The sequence below is a fragment of the Gadus chalcogrammus genome, chromosome 14, assembly GCF_026213295.1.
Source record: "Gadus chalcogrammus isolate NIFS_2021 chromosome 14, NIFS_Gcha_1.0, whole genome shotgun sequence".
Taxonomy (NCBI): Eukaryota; Metazoa; Chordata; class Actinopteri; order Gadiformes; family Gadidae; genus Gadus; species Gadus chalcogrammus.
Window position 1 is genome coordinate 23,983,898 of NC_079425.1, and position 16,107 is coordinate 24,000,004.

General features: G+C 50.4%; 1 protein-coding gene across 2 annotated transcripts in view; it reads left to right on the plus strand.

Annotated features, from left to right (window-relative positions):
- The window catches only part of adcy7 (adenylate cyclase 7), a 43,564-nt gene that overhangs the window by 23,717 nt on the left and 3,740 nt on the right, over positions 1-16,107 (plus strand). For both annotated transcript variants that reach the window (XM_056608069.1, XM_056608068.1), the window contains 10 exons: positions 296-380; positions 1,865-2,002; positions 2,143-2,238; positions 3,328-3,530; positions 6,097-6,208; positions 7,377-7,535; positions 7,890-8,036; positions 8,583-8,690; positions 9,781-9,895; positions 11,469-11,593. In XM_056608069.1, the coding sequence (XP_056464044.1) occupies positions 296-380; positions 1,865-2,002; positions 2,143-2,238; positions 3,328-3,530; positions 6,097-6,208; positions 7,377-7,535; positions 7,890-8,036; positions 8,583-8,690; positions 9,781-9,895; positions 11,469-11,593 (1,288 nt within the window). The remainder of the gene's footprint in view (positions 1-295; positions 381-1,864; positions 2,003-2,142; positions 2,239-3,327; positions 3,531-6,096; positions 6,209-7,376; positions 7,536-7,889; positions 8,037-8,582; positions 8,691-9,780; positions 9,896-11,468; positions 11,594-16,107) is intronic.

A 16,107-nucleotide genomic window follows, 5' to 3' on the forward strand; every position in this document is an offset into this window, starting at 1 on the left:
AAAGGATGCGCTAATATAGATTGCCTCCTCCTCTTTAAATGCTTTTATTGTATTTTTGCTATCCCGACAAGTTATTTATGCATTTAAAATCCATCAAAAATACATCATTAACGGTGATCACTGTTGTGTAATGGATCAATTATTGGAAAGGGCAGGATGATTACCTCTTTCCCCCCCGGGGATCAGTAAAGTATTTTACATTGTACCAGGGGTTTATTACCACGGCCGTTAAGAAGGTTTCTTCCTCTTTACTTGAGACGCTGATCTCTGTTTTTTATGGCATTTTCTATCTCAGTTCCAAGAAGCTGGGGATGTCTTTTGGAATCCTGGCCTGTTTCTTACTGTTGATTCTGGCCATCTGCTTCGCAAGTCATCTACAGGTCAGTTCTCCGTTAAATTACACTTTGTTTACTTTTATTGATCAATTTCCAATTTCCATGTGTCTTCATTAGACAAGTCAAGCCACACCCTGAGTGTGTGTGTCTGGGTGGTTGGGTGTGTTTGTGTGTCTGTGTCTCTGTTTGTCCATCTGTCTGTGTGCGCGGTGCATTGTTTCCACACTTGAACATTGCGTCTTCCCTCGTATTTCAAACTAGGGCTGGGCGATTAATTGAATTTTGATAATTTCATTCAATGTTTTATAGAAAGTGCAGAACAGCTTGATACATATTATTTTAGATTTCCCCCCAAAAAATTTGACAATTTTGTGTATTTTTTTAAAGTGACATGTCAAAGTTTTTTCCTGGAGAGACATGCTGAGTAAATACATCATGTTTACAAACTCGAAAAATAATAGTTTGAATAATCGTGATTTCAATATTGACCAAAATAATCATGATAAGGATTTTTTCCGTAATCGAGCAGCCCTAACTCAAACTTTTAGTTTAGAAGCACAGACTCACAGCAGGGTCACAGAGGTGAGCAGCGAGAGCCAGCCTGCACAGTTTCTCCTTGACGCTGGTGTGTTTTCCTGTACGCTCACATGTGCCAGCGACCAGGCAGGGCGCCAGCCTTGGTACGGTCGGCCTGTAAGTGGAAACATGGACGCCGCCAAGTCACGGCATCGGCTTTCATTGCGGCCGAGTTCCACTCACTGAGCCTAATCCTCTACCCATTGGACCACAGGGTCTGTCATCGTTTACCCCCCACTCTAAATAGTAAAAGGCGGTATGGATGTAGGCCTTCACTCAGGGGAAAAAGCCTGTGCTGACTCACCCACCCACCAGGGTAGTTCATCAAGATTTCTCTTCCTCGCCCCTCTCCCTTCTCGTTTGTTTAATTTAAACCAAGCTTGAGTCTCGATAAGATCAGCCAATCGGATCATCAGGATCCTTTCCGTGAATTATTTGGTCTAAAGGGAAAAGAGAACATTATGAGGCCTACCCCGGGATGATGTGACGAGGCTAGAGATGTTCCCATATAATCTTTTCCTTCCAGATACTGATTCCGATTCCTTAACTTGAGTATCTGCCGATACCGAGTTTATACCGATACAGCATCTAGCTTTGTAACTACTAAAAGCACTTGTTCTTATTGAAGGGTTCTCTTACGATGACCAATTCAATTTATAATCTATAATTATACATTTGTATTCTTCTAGTTAAGCGTGAGCATCCATGTCTTTCCGACCTGGCTCGAACGCACGTCGGTCGGAGATTTTCTTTGCCTGTGCAGTAGCTAAGCTAGTCAGGCATTGGTAGCGGATCAGCGCAAAGACTACTCGCCAATACCCTACACATTTTAGGCAGTATCAGAGGAATTTCCGATACTGGTATCGGTAACGGAACAACTCTAGTCGAGGCGTCCCGTGACGTGCGTTGAAACGTCTCCCTGCTCTTCACCGTCCCGTGCTCCTGTGTTCCAGCGTCTTCTCCCGGAGAAGCTGTCCAGTTGCCAGTGGCTGCCAGCCCTGTCTGAGGCCGTGGTGAAGCGGCCAATCGTGCGCCTGCCCCTGGCCACCCTGGCCACGGCCGTCATCGTTCTCCTGGCGGTGTTCAACCTGGTAACGCAGTGCTCGACGCCCGCTGGCTGACGTCTCTGCCAATCAGAGCTATGTCGCTGTCCAGAGCTCAGATGTCCGCCTTAAGGCCTGCCGGCCACCTGTCAGTCATCCTGTGTTTGTTGTCGTTGTTTGTCCCGCAGTGCTTCATCTCCACGAACCCCGCGGAGTGCAAGACTGCCGGTACGAACGAGTCCAGGCAGCAGGAAAGCCAGGAGCAGGGCCTCTACTACCTGCCGGTGAGTGAGGGCGTTATTACACACACAATGCTCCCGATGACGGCGGTTCCCCTCCATTAATCAGCTTGTTGTTATGCAGTGCACCACTCGAGATGGCGGTCGAGGGTGTGTTGCGTTAATGTCAAATCCTATGGCGGGGTGGCCGGGCTGTGGACGCCAGCGCATATCTATAACGAGGCTGGTGGGAGCCAGGAACTGTAGCTAGCCAAAGTTAATGAGCCTTGACACACTGCTTATTACTCTGCCACACTTGGGGCATTAGCTTGGAGGGCAGAGCGGGTCAGCTGGAAACCAGACGGTTGAAGGTTAAATCCCTTGACTCTTCCGGGTAAAATGTGTTGAGTAAGACTTGCTCTCACTTGAGTGATTAGCCAAGGTAGAAAGACACTGTGTGTGATTAATGTGGCCTAAGATGAATCTATAAATTGGTGTCATTGTTTGATGAACGTAGGATTAGCAGTAGCAGCTGCAGTCCCCTTAGCCATCCTTGGAAACGTAACGGTAACTGTGTCATAACACCAAAAGCGAAGCGAATATTTGCATGAATGCCTCTCTTGTGAGCAACAAAGTTGCTTTCCTCCAATTCATTCTCAACCATGGCCGAGATTAACAGCATTGCGATTCTTTACTTGTTGTTGAAGTACCAGAGATGACGTTTACTGGTTCATAATATCCTCCGGAGGCGGACAAAGCTTTCGGCCGTGATACTATATTTTATATTTATATTATGCATATGAACTCCAGGAGTCTGCAAACGGCAACAACCAATTCTCCTGCATGTTGGCGTTCAATCTGGAGTTCAGGATTTGAACACTGATAGGCCGTCACAAAAAAGAAACAAGTAAAATTCGCAAAAAAGTTCAAATATTTAATCTTGAGCGAGTTGTTTGCGCAAGTAGAATCACGCGTAATCGGCGCAGACCAGGTTTTCATTCATCAATTTGCGCCGCAGGTTTTTCCGGCGAATAAAGTCCTCTCTATTGGTGTCTTTGTATTGAGTTTGTATGGATTGGCGACTCTCATTAATTTTTTAGTGTGAATGCACTTTAACAGCGCCTGTTTGTCTGCTCCCCACCCCCGCACGCTTAGTACTCCGTGTTCTGCTGCATCCTGTCCCTGATCGCGTGTGGCGTCTTCCTGAGGGTGAGCTTCGAGCTCAAGGTGCTCTTCCTCACGCTGACCTCCACCGCGTACTACATCATCATCCTCAGCTTCCAGCAGAGCCTCTTTACGGCCTACGGGAACTACCTCTACGACAACGCCACCGGTGGCAACTCGCTGAACTGCAGCAGGTGAGACCGCAGTCAGGTTCTGATGCATTGTGGCCGTTGGGGGGAATGAGAGCCAATCTCGTTGTCTGCTTGAGGATGTAGAAAGAATTTAGAAAGTGTTTATTTGTCCTACACTACAGAGTTGTAATTGCCTTACATTCTATTTAGAAAAGTGTTATCATTTGAACACTTTCTTATCTTGATTGATTGCTGCATTCTATCAAAAAGTAAGGATAAAATAAACTATCTGTATGCATCTAAAAATCTGAAGGTAATAAGAATGGAGATCTTGGTAACGTTCTCCTCAGCCCCCACAAGGAGCAGAGCCACATTTACATCACTGATTCAATGGGGTTCCATTACCATCCATCACAATCCAGCCACTGGCTCCCAAATGATGGTTTGACTGCTATTACCTCGGGCCCTTGTGTTCAACGCTGTGTTAGTGCTCCTGAAGTGGGAAGATGAAAAGCCGTTTGCTCACGTCCAACGGGCCAGAGACCTACAGCACTTGTGGCTATTTGAGAAGATCAGAGAGAGAATGATTCCTTCCTGGTTCATCTCACGTGTCTCAGAGGAACCAGCTGTATACCGGCAGAATGCCCTGGCCTGGACCTCAATGGAGTGCAGCCACTTACACCCGAGTACAGTGGAACTACGCAACACACAAAGACTCTTTCTTCCTTTCTCTCTTTCTCACGGTCGATCGTTATATCTTTCGTTCTTCCTCACGTTTGATCTTCGTTTGTTTGTTTGTTTGTTCCATTGTCATTTCTTTCTTTCTTTCTTTCTTTCTTTCTTTCTTTCTTTCTTTCTTTCTTTCTTTCTTTCTTTCTTTCTTTCTTTCTTTCTTTCTTTCTTTCTTTCTTTCTTTCTTTCTTTCTTTCTTTCTTATTTTCTTTCTTTCTTTCTTTCTTTCTTTCTTTCTTTCTTTCTTTCTTTCTTTCTTTCTTTCTTTCTTTCTTTCTTTCTTTCCTTCTTTCTTTCCTTCTACCTCTCTTTCCTTCCTTCTTTCCCTCTTCCTCTCTTCCCTTCTCTCAATCAGAAAGCTTGCCCATATGATAACACACACTGACATGTGTTCAGATCGTGGTGCACACATTAAACAAAGTGGGCTCTTCCACAACAACAAATGTGTTTCAAACCTGGGTGTTCAGCAGCTGGAGCGCTGCAGGAAATACCCTTCAGAGGTGCTAAGGGGTGGTGACGGACCTACATACTACAGTGGGTATGCATATACATGCATACACTTACCGACATGTATGCATAGATACGAGGTGGAGGCAGGTACCCCAGCTGGGTTAGTGTGCGGTGGAGCAGCTCCGGGCCGGTGGGGTTGAACACTGTGCTGTGACCCACAAACAAGACTCAGGCGTAGGCGTTGGGGGAACCCGGGCGCTGCAGTGTTGTGTGTTGAAGGCACAAGCTTACCACATCCTCCACTGAGCGTTTTGCTCCGAGTGCAAACTCTCTCTCCCCCTCCCTCCCTCTGTCTCTCTGTCTCTCTCCTCTCACTCTCTTTCTCTCTCTCTGTCTCTCCTCCTAGCTCTCTGTCTCTCCTCCTCAGTCTCTGTCTCTCCTTCTCTATCTCTCTCTCTCTCTCTCTGTCTCTGTCTCTGTCTCTCTCTCCTCCTCTGTCTCTCTCTCCATCTCTCCTCGCTATCTTTCTCTCTCCTCCTCTCTCTGTCCCTCTTTCTCTCTCTATCTCCTTTCTCTCTGTCTCTGTCTTTCTCTCTGTCTCTCTCTCTCCTCCTCTGTCTCTGTCTCTCTCTGTTTCTGTCTCTCTCTCCTCCTCTGTCTCTCTCCTTCTCTCCTCGCTATCTTTCTCTCTCCTCCTCTCTCTGTCCCTCTTTCTCTCTCTATCTCCTTTCTCTCTCTCTCTCTCTCTGTCTCTGTCTCTGTCTCTCTCTCTTCCTCTTTCTCCGTCTCTCCTTGCTATCTTTCTATCCTCCTCTCTCTGTCCCTCTTTCTCTCTCTATCTCCTCCTTTCTCTCTGTTTTTCTCTCTGTTTCCCTCTCTGTCTCTCCTCTCTCTCCTCCTCGCTCTCTTCCTCTATCTCCTCCTGCTGTGCATAGATGTGTTTGGATGATGAGTGCTGCTGAGAAAATATAATTTAGTTTAAATTAACTTTCATAAATAAGTCTGTTCTGTTGGTGCGGAAGCACAGTTGATTTTTAAACATCTTTTAAAAGTTGGGGGAAATTGAATTGGCTTAACAATTCACCATAAAAATGTATCTCCTGAAAGGATTATCTTATTACCAACTTAATTGCCCCCATCCTTCCGATCCATGAGAAACTCTGCCTTGTCGTCCAACTCTCAAGTGTGTGTGTGTGTGTGTGTGTGTGTGTGTGTGTGTGTGTGTGTGTGTGTGTGTGTGTGTGTGTGTGTGTGTGTGTGTGTGTGTGTGTGTGTGTGTTGTTCAGAGGCTGTGTGTGTTCAGAGGCTGTGTGTATTTGTTCAGAGGCAGTGAGTGTGTCCAGAGCCAGTGTGTGTGTGTGTGTGTGTGTCTGTGTTCAGAGGCTGTGTGTGTACAGGACGCTGTGTCGTACTCTTACCTGAATGCGTTGTTTTCTTGCGGGGTCAGCATCACCGACGCCGCTCGACTGGAGGAGCTGGGGTTGGTGAAGCACCCCCAGGTGATGAGCTGCATCTACATCACCCTGTTCCTGGTCACCATGCTCATCATCTCCCAGCAGGTAAGCCTCCCTCCTCCCTCCACCTCCCTTCCTCCCCCCTCTTCCTCCCCCATTCCTCCCCCCTCTCCCCCCCCCCCCCCCAACCACTGTCCTCTCTCCACAGACCCAGGGGGAGGAAGAGAAGGCCTTGACCAGGCAGGAGCGGCACAGAGAAACTCAATTAGCCGCATCCTGTACGCTGATGGTTTTAAACGCATTAGACGCTCCCTGTATTGTTTCTGTTTGGCTACGATAATGTCCTCCATGATGTGCAGGATGTGTGCCTATAATATGACGGTGTTCAGCGTCTAGCCCCGGAAACCAATAAGAATCGATTTCTCATTTGAGTTTGCTAACGGTTGAAGGTACAAACTTGGGTCACTCGCCTTTCTGGGATCATTTTGGATTCTCCGTTAATCATGCTTTGAGCTGCGTTAACCCTCACCCAGCATCAGAAGTCTATGGCAGCACCCTGAAGCTGTGCGCAGCAGTGCTTTCACACCCCCTGCAGGGTTAGAGTCGAGGTGTCCCTGAGCAAGACACCTAAACCGCCCTGCATGGTTGACTCCGCCGTCGGTGTGTGAATGTGTGCATGAATGGGTGAATGTTGTGAGGCAATATTGTAAAATGCTTTGAGTGACCACTGGTTAGAGAAGCGCTGTTTAATTGCAGTCCATTTACCCTTTAAAGCCCCGCAATGTTTCCCATGGCCGCACGGCCCGCGCCCATGAAGTTTGAAACTCGTTTATGTGCGCCACCGCCCCGTGGCTTTCCGCGTGGCGGCAGCCCTCGTAGCCTCGAGGAGCGTAAAGCGGCCCTCAGTCATCGATCAGGAACGCTTCCAAGGTCCGAAGCTCCCGTTGTGGTCGCCGTTATTCCTGCGCTACATTTATACGTTTGTTTTTGGCCGTTAATTGACAAAGCACTTTTTTTGAGATATGATCCAATCCCGTCTATTTCTGCTCAGAGCTGATGCTTCCTCCCCGGCTCTCTGAATGAGTCGTTGTTTCTCTGAGTGGGTCGTTGGGCTCGAGGCGTTGAGGCGCTTTTGTGGTTCCCCACACAGAGGTACAACCTCGCTCCCTCTGCTAATTCTGTATTTTTCCCCCCTTCCTCCCTCCCCCATCCCATCCCCCCGTCTCCTCCCGTCCTCCCCTGTCTCATCCCCCCCTGCCCCCCCCCCCCCCAGAACGAGTCGTGCTTCCGGCAGGACTTCCTGCTGAAGAACAAGAACCGCACGGAGCAGGAGGAGATCGAAACCCGGGAGAACCTCAACCGCCTGCTGCTGGAGAACGTTCTGCCGGCGCACGTGGCCGGCCTGTTCGTCGGGGAGAACAAGAAGAACGAGGTGGAACCTCACGCACATGAGCACTCTCACGCACTCACCTCACTCAGTAGCACAGTCTGACACCCACACACTCTTACACAGTCTGACACACAAGAGTGCTGCGCTATTACTTTGAAAGATATCTGCATGAAAGTCCTCAAAGGGACATTTTCTCCTTTGACCCCTGGATGGTCAAAGGAGAAACCTTGACCCTTGACCCTGGCCATCCAATTTAGAATACATTCCTAGCAGCGTCTAGGTTCAACTTAGTTTAACTTATTTCTCCTTAAGTGTCATCGTCTTCAGTTTCTTAACGCTTGCGCTGTTCCTGGAAGCTGACCCCCCCCTGTGGCGTGCCTTGCCCTCTGCCCCCAGGATCTGTACTACAAGTCATACGACTGCGTGTGCGTGCTGTTCGCCTCGGTGCCGGACTTCAAGGAGTTCTACACGGAGTGTGACATCAACAAGGAGGGCCTGGAGTGCCTGCGGCTGCTCAACGAGATCATCGCCGATTTCGACGAGGTGCGTTCACTGGCGAGACTTTGGAGTACTGCAGGGCATACTCTGATGACCAAAAAATGCAAATAAAACGTAAAACTTCATCCTGAGCATTTTTCAATTCTGAAAGCTGAGGAAACTGTACTGTTGAACCGCTGTACAAATGTCTATCCCATAACAAGTAGAAAGGAGAATCCGTGAAATTGATGTTAATATTTCTGAATGGGATTCCCTTCTTCATGCTCTGTCCCTCCCCTGGCGTTGTGCTGCTTTTGGGGGGAGAAATTTGCCAACAGTTGCATGAGGCCCATGTTTTTCACTTAATTGTGAGGTTTGCACCGTTTTAATAATCATGTTAACCCAAAAAGAATTCCCTCGAAATATATGTTTGGTGCCGGTAAAGGGGGTACTCAACTGAAACAATATCTTAGAGGGGATACACAAGTAGAAAGAGTTTGAGAACCACTGACGTGTGGCGCCGTCTGCGGAGTGCGTGGACGGGGCACCACGATGCCCGGGCCCAGCACATGCCTCACATTTAACTCCTTCTGATTGGTGCCTCCCTAACAGCTGCTGTCAAAGCCCAAGTTCAGCGGAGTGGAGAAGATTAAGACCATTGGCAGCACCTACATGGCCGCCGCGGGCCTCAGCGGCACCCCGGGCCAGGAGAACAACCAGGTAGTGGACCCCCCCTCCCCCCCTCCCCCCGCTCAGACCCGGATCAAAGGGTCCTCAAGATCCCGAGAGATCCTCAGCTGTCGTTTTCCTTTGGGTGTCAGCGGTCACCGCGACACTGGGGTCCTGGGTCTTTTCACCACGCCTCTTGGACGTGCAACATTTATCTTGTGCGTCATGAATACCTTTCAGATGAGCGACAGAATGAATTGAGTTGTCTGTCTTTCAAATCCCTCCACCATGCCAACTGTTCTAAGCTGCTCCCATGATAGTCCCCTCTCGCGGTCATACAGCCAGTAGCAACGTTAGCCCCGGTTTAAGTCCTTCTCTCTCATCGTCATGCGTTCTTGTCTATTTATTAATGTATTGGGATCCTCTTTGTTTAACACCATGACGTCAGCTGGAGGTCCAACACATAAATCTCATGCAACAGACTATTCTATAAACCACATACACTCAAACATCACGTTACGAACGAAGATCCAATCATCTGATCAGAAGACAATACAACAAAGAGAATCGGAAGCGATCAAGCTCATCCACTGCTCGTTCGCACAGTACACTCTTGGTTCTTCTGTGGGGGGCTGTCCCGGTAAACGACCCACCTGACCGCTGCTCAACAGTCGGTGGATTCCTCCAGGTCCATTGGCCCCCTGTTGCCCAACAGGTGGTGCGGGGCAAGACATTCACAAGGGGTGGAAGGGTTGATGTCTGCAGGACATAAATCTGTCACTCTAAAAGTGTCCTGGCACAAAGGTTAACGTGTGTGGGTGCACCCACCCACACACGCACCACCCTAGGGTGGAAGAGGCTCAGGAGGTAGAGCGGGTTGACCAGAAAGTTGCTAGTTCAATCCCCGGCTCCTCCTAGCCGAGTGTTGCGGTGTCCCTGAGCAAGACTTCGCACCCTAAAGGCTCCCGACAGGCTGGCTGTGGTCTTGCGTGGTTGACTCCGCCGCCGGTGTGTGAATGCAATAATGTAAAGCGCTTTGAGTGGCCACTCGTTAGAAAGGCGCCCCTATAAATGCAGTCCATTTGCCCTCACACGCGGTAGATCTGGCCCGCTGTTCCTCACTGTCACTCTGTCCTCCCAGGACCGCGAGAGACAGCGGGCGCAGATCGGCAACATGGTGGAGTTCGCCATCGCCCTCATCGGCAAGCTGGACGGCATCAACCGCCACTCCTTCAACAGCTTCCGGCTGCGCGTGGGTGAGTTGGGCGAGGGGGTCCGGGTCCCCTGGGGGGGAGGGGAGGGGTCATTAACGCCACCAACTGCTGCTCCGAATGCCGAGCTGGAAACGACAGATCGGGTTTCCATGGCAACCTGGCGTATCGTGGCATTGAGACCGCATCAGTCGGGGAGGGGGGGGGGGCGGCAACACAATGAGCTACAGAGAGGAACGGGTTGGAGATTGGCAGTTTGTTTTTACCCCCTCGCCCGGCCAAGACTGGGAGGGGCCGGCAGCCCGGAGTGCTCCCTCGTTCAAACCGGATTCCGAGACTGTGAAGCAGCGGTCGTAGCCTTGCATGGGGAAGCCATGAGACAACAGAGGGTGTTAAGTCACAGTTGGCCTTTGGATGGGAATGAGAGAGCCGGAACACAAAGAAGAAGAGGTGGTAGCCGAACTGGAACTGCCAAACTGTACCAAACACAGCCCTATAGTCTCCTATAAAATCAGTTGGCCTCCAGGTTTTTTATTACTTCTGCAGCTACAGTCTGGTGGAACAAGTGGAAAATAGAAACAAACTGTCTTAACAGTCTAAAAAAGCATGAGACTGAATCTTTAGATATGTCTCTGTTAATCTTTCTTCATTATATGCGACTACAAAGGACGTTTAGGCTTGAGCTAGCGTTGTCATGAAGTCAGACCTGGCCTGCTCTCATTCCCACGCAGTCTGCAGCACATTTCATTTTCAGCCTGTAAATATTTCCATCCAATGTATCTTCTCTTATCACAGACAAAGTTGCGTCAAAACGCACGACAGCAAAAGACATTAATTTCCCCTGAAAAGGTTGGCTGAAGGTCGTTTTTACTGAGTAGAGGCAGCACTGACGTCTTCGGAGCGATGTTCTTCTGTTTTGCGTTTTCGAGTGGTTCCTCTCAAACACAGCATATGGTTTAAATATTTGGCACGTAGTTGCTACCCTGAATATATTTATATAGAGAAAGGAGTATTCTATTCATCCCAAAACCAAGGAATATATCTGAATGCATTCTTTTGGGCCGTTGGGTCCAACTTTAGTCCTCTGCAGCAGATGTAACCTGATATTCCGTGGGTTATTAAGTAATGTTTCATAAATGTTGGGGGAACTTTCTTTCACATGGAAAAAGGAGGAACCTACTTTCTTCTTTCACTGCACAACAATCCATCAATGATTTAATAAATATAATTATACATTTGATTTATATAGCGCTTTTCTAGATACTTAAAGGCTCTTTACAGACTTAACACAAAAATAAAATAATAGAACGTATGTTGGTAAATAGATTCAAAAAAGGAGGAAGGAGAGAGGAGGGAAGGAGTAATGAGGTGAAGGCGATCTTGAAAAGGTGGGTTTTGAGGGCCTGGTTAAAGGGAGTATTAGCCTGTGGGGTGTGGTTGGGGAGGGAGTTCCAGAGGGAGGGGATGGCCACTGAGGGGGCCCTGTCACCCCAGGTCCGAAGCGTTGTCCTGGGGGTTCAAGTTCTGTGTTTCTGAGTAGCGCTTCACTAGTTCAGTTTGTCTTCATCTGTTCACTGAGGTTGGCTTCCTAACCGTGCGCGTTCCCCGGTCTGGCCAGGTATTAACCACGGGCCGGTGATCGCCGGCGTGATTGGAGCCAGGAAGCCTCAGTACGATATCTGGGGCAACACTGTGAACGTGGCCAGCCGGATGGAAAGCACCGGAGAGCTGGGCAAGATCCAGGTAGGCTGACTCCCGGCGCACCAGGAGAGTGGCTCTGCTAGGCTGAAAACTTCTTCTGACTTCTAGCAGACCGATTTGTGCCAGTGTTTCTAAAAAGAAAGTTGGTGGCTTTGGTTGTTCTTTCCATTACTGCAATAGGACATTAAATGAATTTAAATTTCATTTGTACAACCCTTAATCACCGGTGCAGTCTCAAAGGGCTTAACAGGCCTTATATTTATGAACCCCGACCCCAGAGGGCAAGAAAAAAGCTCCCTAAATTAGACATCCGCCTTTGTTTTAGATGTATTTTTATTAAATAATCCTGTTAAACCGAGTAATTTCCATTGGATGCCTACAGCCTTTAGATAACCGATAACACATATGACATATTTAACTGAGTTAAAGTGACTTTAACTTCTTGAACTGACCTTAGCTGTCAGGCACGGCCCTACCATGTACTTCTGTAACAAGCCATGATGTGATGGAATGTTTGGTGAAGAGTACGTTATGTCCATAGTGCTGTTTAAGCCACAGAAAAACAGCTGTCAGCAGCACATGAACAAACGATAGTTACGTATGTAACTACGGTTCTATGAATTCCGGATGACCGCCAGAGGCGGTGCTTTAGCACTGGATGTTCCATCTCGCGCATGCGCAGGTCGAGTAATTATACCAAAAAAGTCACCTGTGACACCTGGGTGACCCGAGAAAGTCTATATATTCCGGAGTCACCCGAGGTTCTGTTCCAACTGGATCTTCTCGCGGAATCTGAGAAGTCTGAGTGTCAGAGAACTCTGGCGGTCATCCGGAATTCATAGAACCGTAGTTACACACGTAACTATCGTTCTATTTCATTTCTACTGACCGCCAGAGGCGGTGCTCTAGCACTGGATGACTAATACCAAAAAGGTCACGAAGAGTGCTCACCAATCAAGGGCTCGAAACCGTCGACAAGACAGCCGTCGCCACAGGATGAGGAGCAGCAACATTAACCCTGTAGTATCGGGCAAACGCACATGATGAGGACCATGTAGCCGCGGAGCAAATGTCCTGAAGTGGAACCCCCTTCAAGGCAGCCCATGATGTAGCCATACTCCTGGTAGAGTGGCACTTAACGGCCTATAGGCATTCAAGACCACATCCACAACCCAGTGGGAGAGTCTCTGTTTCGACAGGGCAGCCCCCTTCCTGCAGCCCCCGTAACAGACAAAGAGGTTATCCGTCTTACGCAAGCTGGTTGTCGCTTCAACATATGCCCTAAGCGCCCGCACCGGGCACAACAGGTCTGACACTCTTTCTGCACCCCCTGGAGAGCCTGGGGGATTGAAAGCAGCCAACTCGATTGACTGGTTTACATGAAAGGGAGACAATCGTTTGGGTAGGAAGGATGGGTTCGGCCAGAGCACTACTCCTGACCCATCTGCGTGCCAGCGCAAACACGCCTGGCTCACTGACAAGGCATGGAGTTCACCGACCCGTTTTGCAGTTGCAATGGCAAGGAGAAATGCCGTCTTCATGGACAGCCGCGTCAGGTCTGCCTGACTTAGTGGCTCAAATGGGGGTAGACATAAGGACCTCAGAGCTACTTGCAGGTCCCATGATGGTGCCCTCAGGGATCGCGGCGGTTGAAGCCTCTGGGCTCCCTTCAGAAACTGCCTGATTAGGTAGTGGGACCCTACCGTCTGGTTATCCACCCTTGCGTGTGTGGCTGAGATCGCGGCCATATAAACACGCAGGGTAGACGCAGCTCTTCTGTTGTCCAACACAGACTGCAGAAAGTGTAGTATCACTACCACTGAGAAAAGTCTCCGGGACTTCGCCCCGCGCCACGCACCACTGTGAAAACAACTTCCACCTGTTTGCATAGAGCAACCGAGTGGAGGGTGCCCTTGAACTAAAAATAGTACAGACCACTGACTGGTCGCAAGACGTCAGTAGTGGGTCCTGGCTCTCAGGGGCCACACGCACAGCCGCAGGCGGCTCGGATTCGTGTGCCATATGCGTCCGCCTACCTGAGACAAAAGGTCCCGTCTCTCTGGGAGGCACCAAGGCTCTCCGTTGAAGAGTTTCAGTAACGGTGGGAACCATGGCCTTCCTGGCCAATATGGAGCCACCAGAAGTAGGCTGTGACAGCCACGCTGGACCCTGTCCAGCGTTGCCAGAAAAAAGGGAATTGGGGGAAATGCATAAAGCAGGCTGTCTGGCCAAGCATGAGCCAGAGCGTCCTGCCCTAGGGGACTGGTCCTCTCCGTCAAGGAGAACCAAAGGGGACAGAGGGTGGTCTCTTCGGAAGCAAAGAGATCCGCCACTGCCCTGCCATACCTGTCCCAAATCATCCCCACCACCTCCGGATGGAGTCTCCACTCTCCGGGGGGTGGCCCTTGGCGAGAGAGAAGGTCTGCCGCTGTGTTCCGGACACCTGGAACATGGACAGCCCTCAGGCTTAGAAAATGGGGGAACGCCCACGGAAGGAGCCTTTGCGTGACCCGCAGGCTCTGCCTCGATCTGGTGCCCCCCTGATGGTTGACGTGGTAGACTGTGGAGGTGTTGTCCGTCCGGACAAGAACATGTCGGTCCCTCAGAACTGGAAGGAAGTGCCTGAGAGCTAAGAACACCGCAAGGAGTTCCAGCACATTTATATGCTCCAGTCTCTGCTGGGCATCCCACTGGTCTCTGACAGTCCTGCACTGCCATACTGCACCCCAGCCGGAAAGGGAGGCGTCCGTCTCCACAACCTCCCACCGGGAAGCTATCCTCCCTAAGGGCGACCCCGCAATCAGGTATGCCCTCTCTCTCCAGGGTCTGAGGGCCCGAAGGCACCGCCCAGACACCCTGACCATCTTGTGTCTCTGCCACTTGGGGTCCAAGTGGAGACCATTCACCCAGATCTGAAGGGGGCGCAATTCCAGAAGGCCTAGTGGGACCACCATGGATGCTGAGGTCAGCATACCTCTCAGTCGAAGGAAGAGGCTGTATTCCAGCAACTTCCCCCGCCTGAAGCGCTGTAGCAGCTGCAGAACGGTAGCTACGCGCTTTCGAGAGAGGCAGGCTCGCATGGCCACGAGTCGAGCACCAGCCCCAGATAGCTCACAACCCGACAAGGTGTAAGGTTGCTCTTGGTAAAGTTGACCATAAGGCCAAGCCGGTCCACATGGCTGAGGAGCATGGCTGTGTCCCTGACCGCCTGCTCCCGAGTTGGGGAAATGACTAACCAGTCGTCCAGGTATGGCAGTATCGCCATACCTGTGGCCTGTAATGGTGACAGGGCTGCTGCTACACACCGTGTAAATATACGCGGGGCCAGAGACAGCCCGAACGGAAGAACCCTGAACTGGTACACCTTGCCCAGAAAAGCAAAGCGGAGGAACCGCCTGTGACGTTGGGTAATAGGGACGTGAAAGTAAGCGTCTTTCAGGTCTATTGATACGAACCAGTCCCCCTGAGCGATAGCCTGGAGGACGTCCGCATGTGGAAGGGAAGAACCTTGAGGAACTGATTCAGCCCTCTCAAGTCCAGAATGGGGCGAAACCCGCCATCCTTCTTCGGTACCAGAAAGTAGGTTGAGTAGAACCCATCGAGCTGTTCTAGTGGTTCTACTACTTCGATAGCACCCTTCCCAAGGAGGGTGGCTACTTCCTGTCTCAGGACCAGGGATCTGGCGGGATAGGTGACCACGGTAACCTTGATCCCGCTGAAAGTTGGGGGCCAGCGTCGGAATTGTAGTGTGTACCCGTTGGATAGCGTGGACACTATCCAAGGGTCTGTGGTCTGCTCTTTCCAGTAGCTCAAGTGCTGCTGAGAAAAGCGTCCGACGACCGGCCCTTGGACTTCAGTACCTACCCCCCCTGCCCCTAGGGGCCCTGGGGGGGCGGCGACTGGGCGCCGAACCTCTTGGCGCCTGAAATGCCACCCGTGCCGCAGAGCTACGGCGCTGGTCAGCCCGTGCTGAGAAGTGCTGGCCCCTCGATTGTCCACCTGAACGTGGTTGAAAGCTATAGGCACGGGGTACCGCAGAGGCCCCCGGCCTAGAATGAAGCAGAGGTGCACGCCGTAAGCTAGCAAACTGCTGGCTAGCCTGGCCAACCTGTACACTTCGCTCCAGGGCCTGAAGAGCAGCTGGCCCAAATGTCTGGCCTGGGACCACTGGAAGAGAACGGAGGGTCCGTCGACACACCTCCGAAAGTGGTGACTGCGCCAGCCAGACATTAACCTGCCTAGCTCCCTAGTCATGTAAGCAAAAGTTTGCAGTGAAGCATCACTGAGGGTCTGTGCTGAAGGATCAGCACCTGACCCACGTATAGTCTGAGACAGCGCCAGAACAAAGTGAGAAAGCGAATTCCCAAGACGTCCCACACGGGCAGCAATGTTGTAACTCCTGGTAAGGAGGTCATCTGTAATCCGGCACTGGGGCCGAGGGCAGCGCGCATCGGTTCTCAGAGCCTCGTCCGGGGAGACAACCAGGGACGCTATAGCAGGCTCAATCGGAGCTAACCGGTCCAAGCCATAAGAATCTGCATTGGCCATAGTTGCCA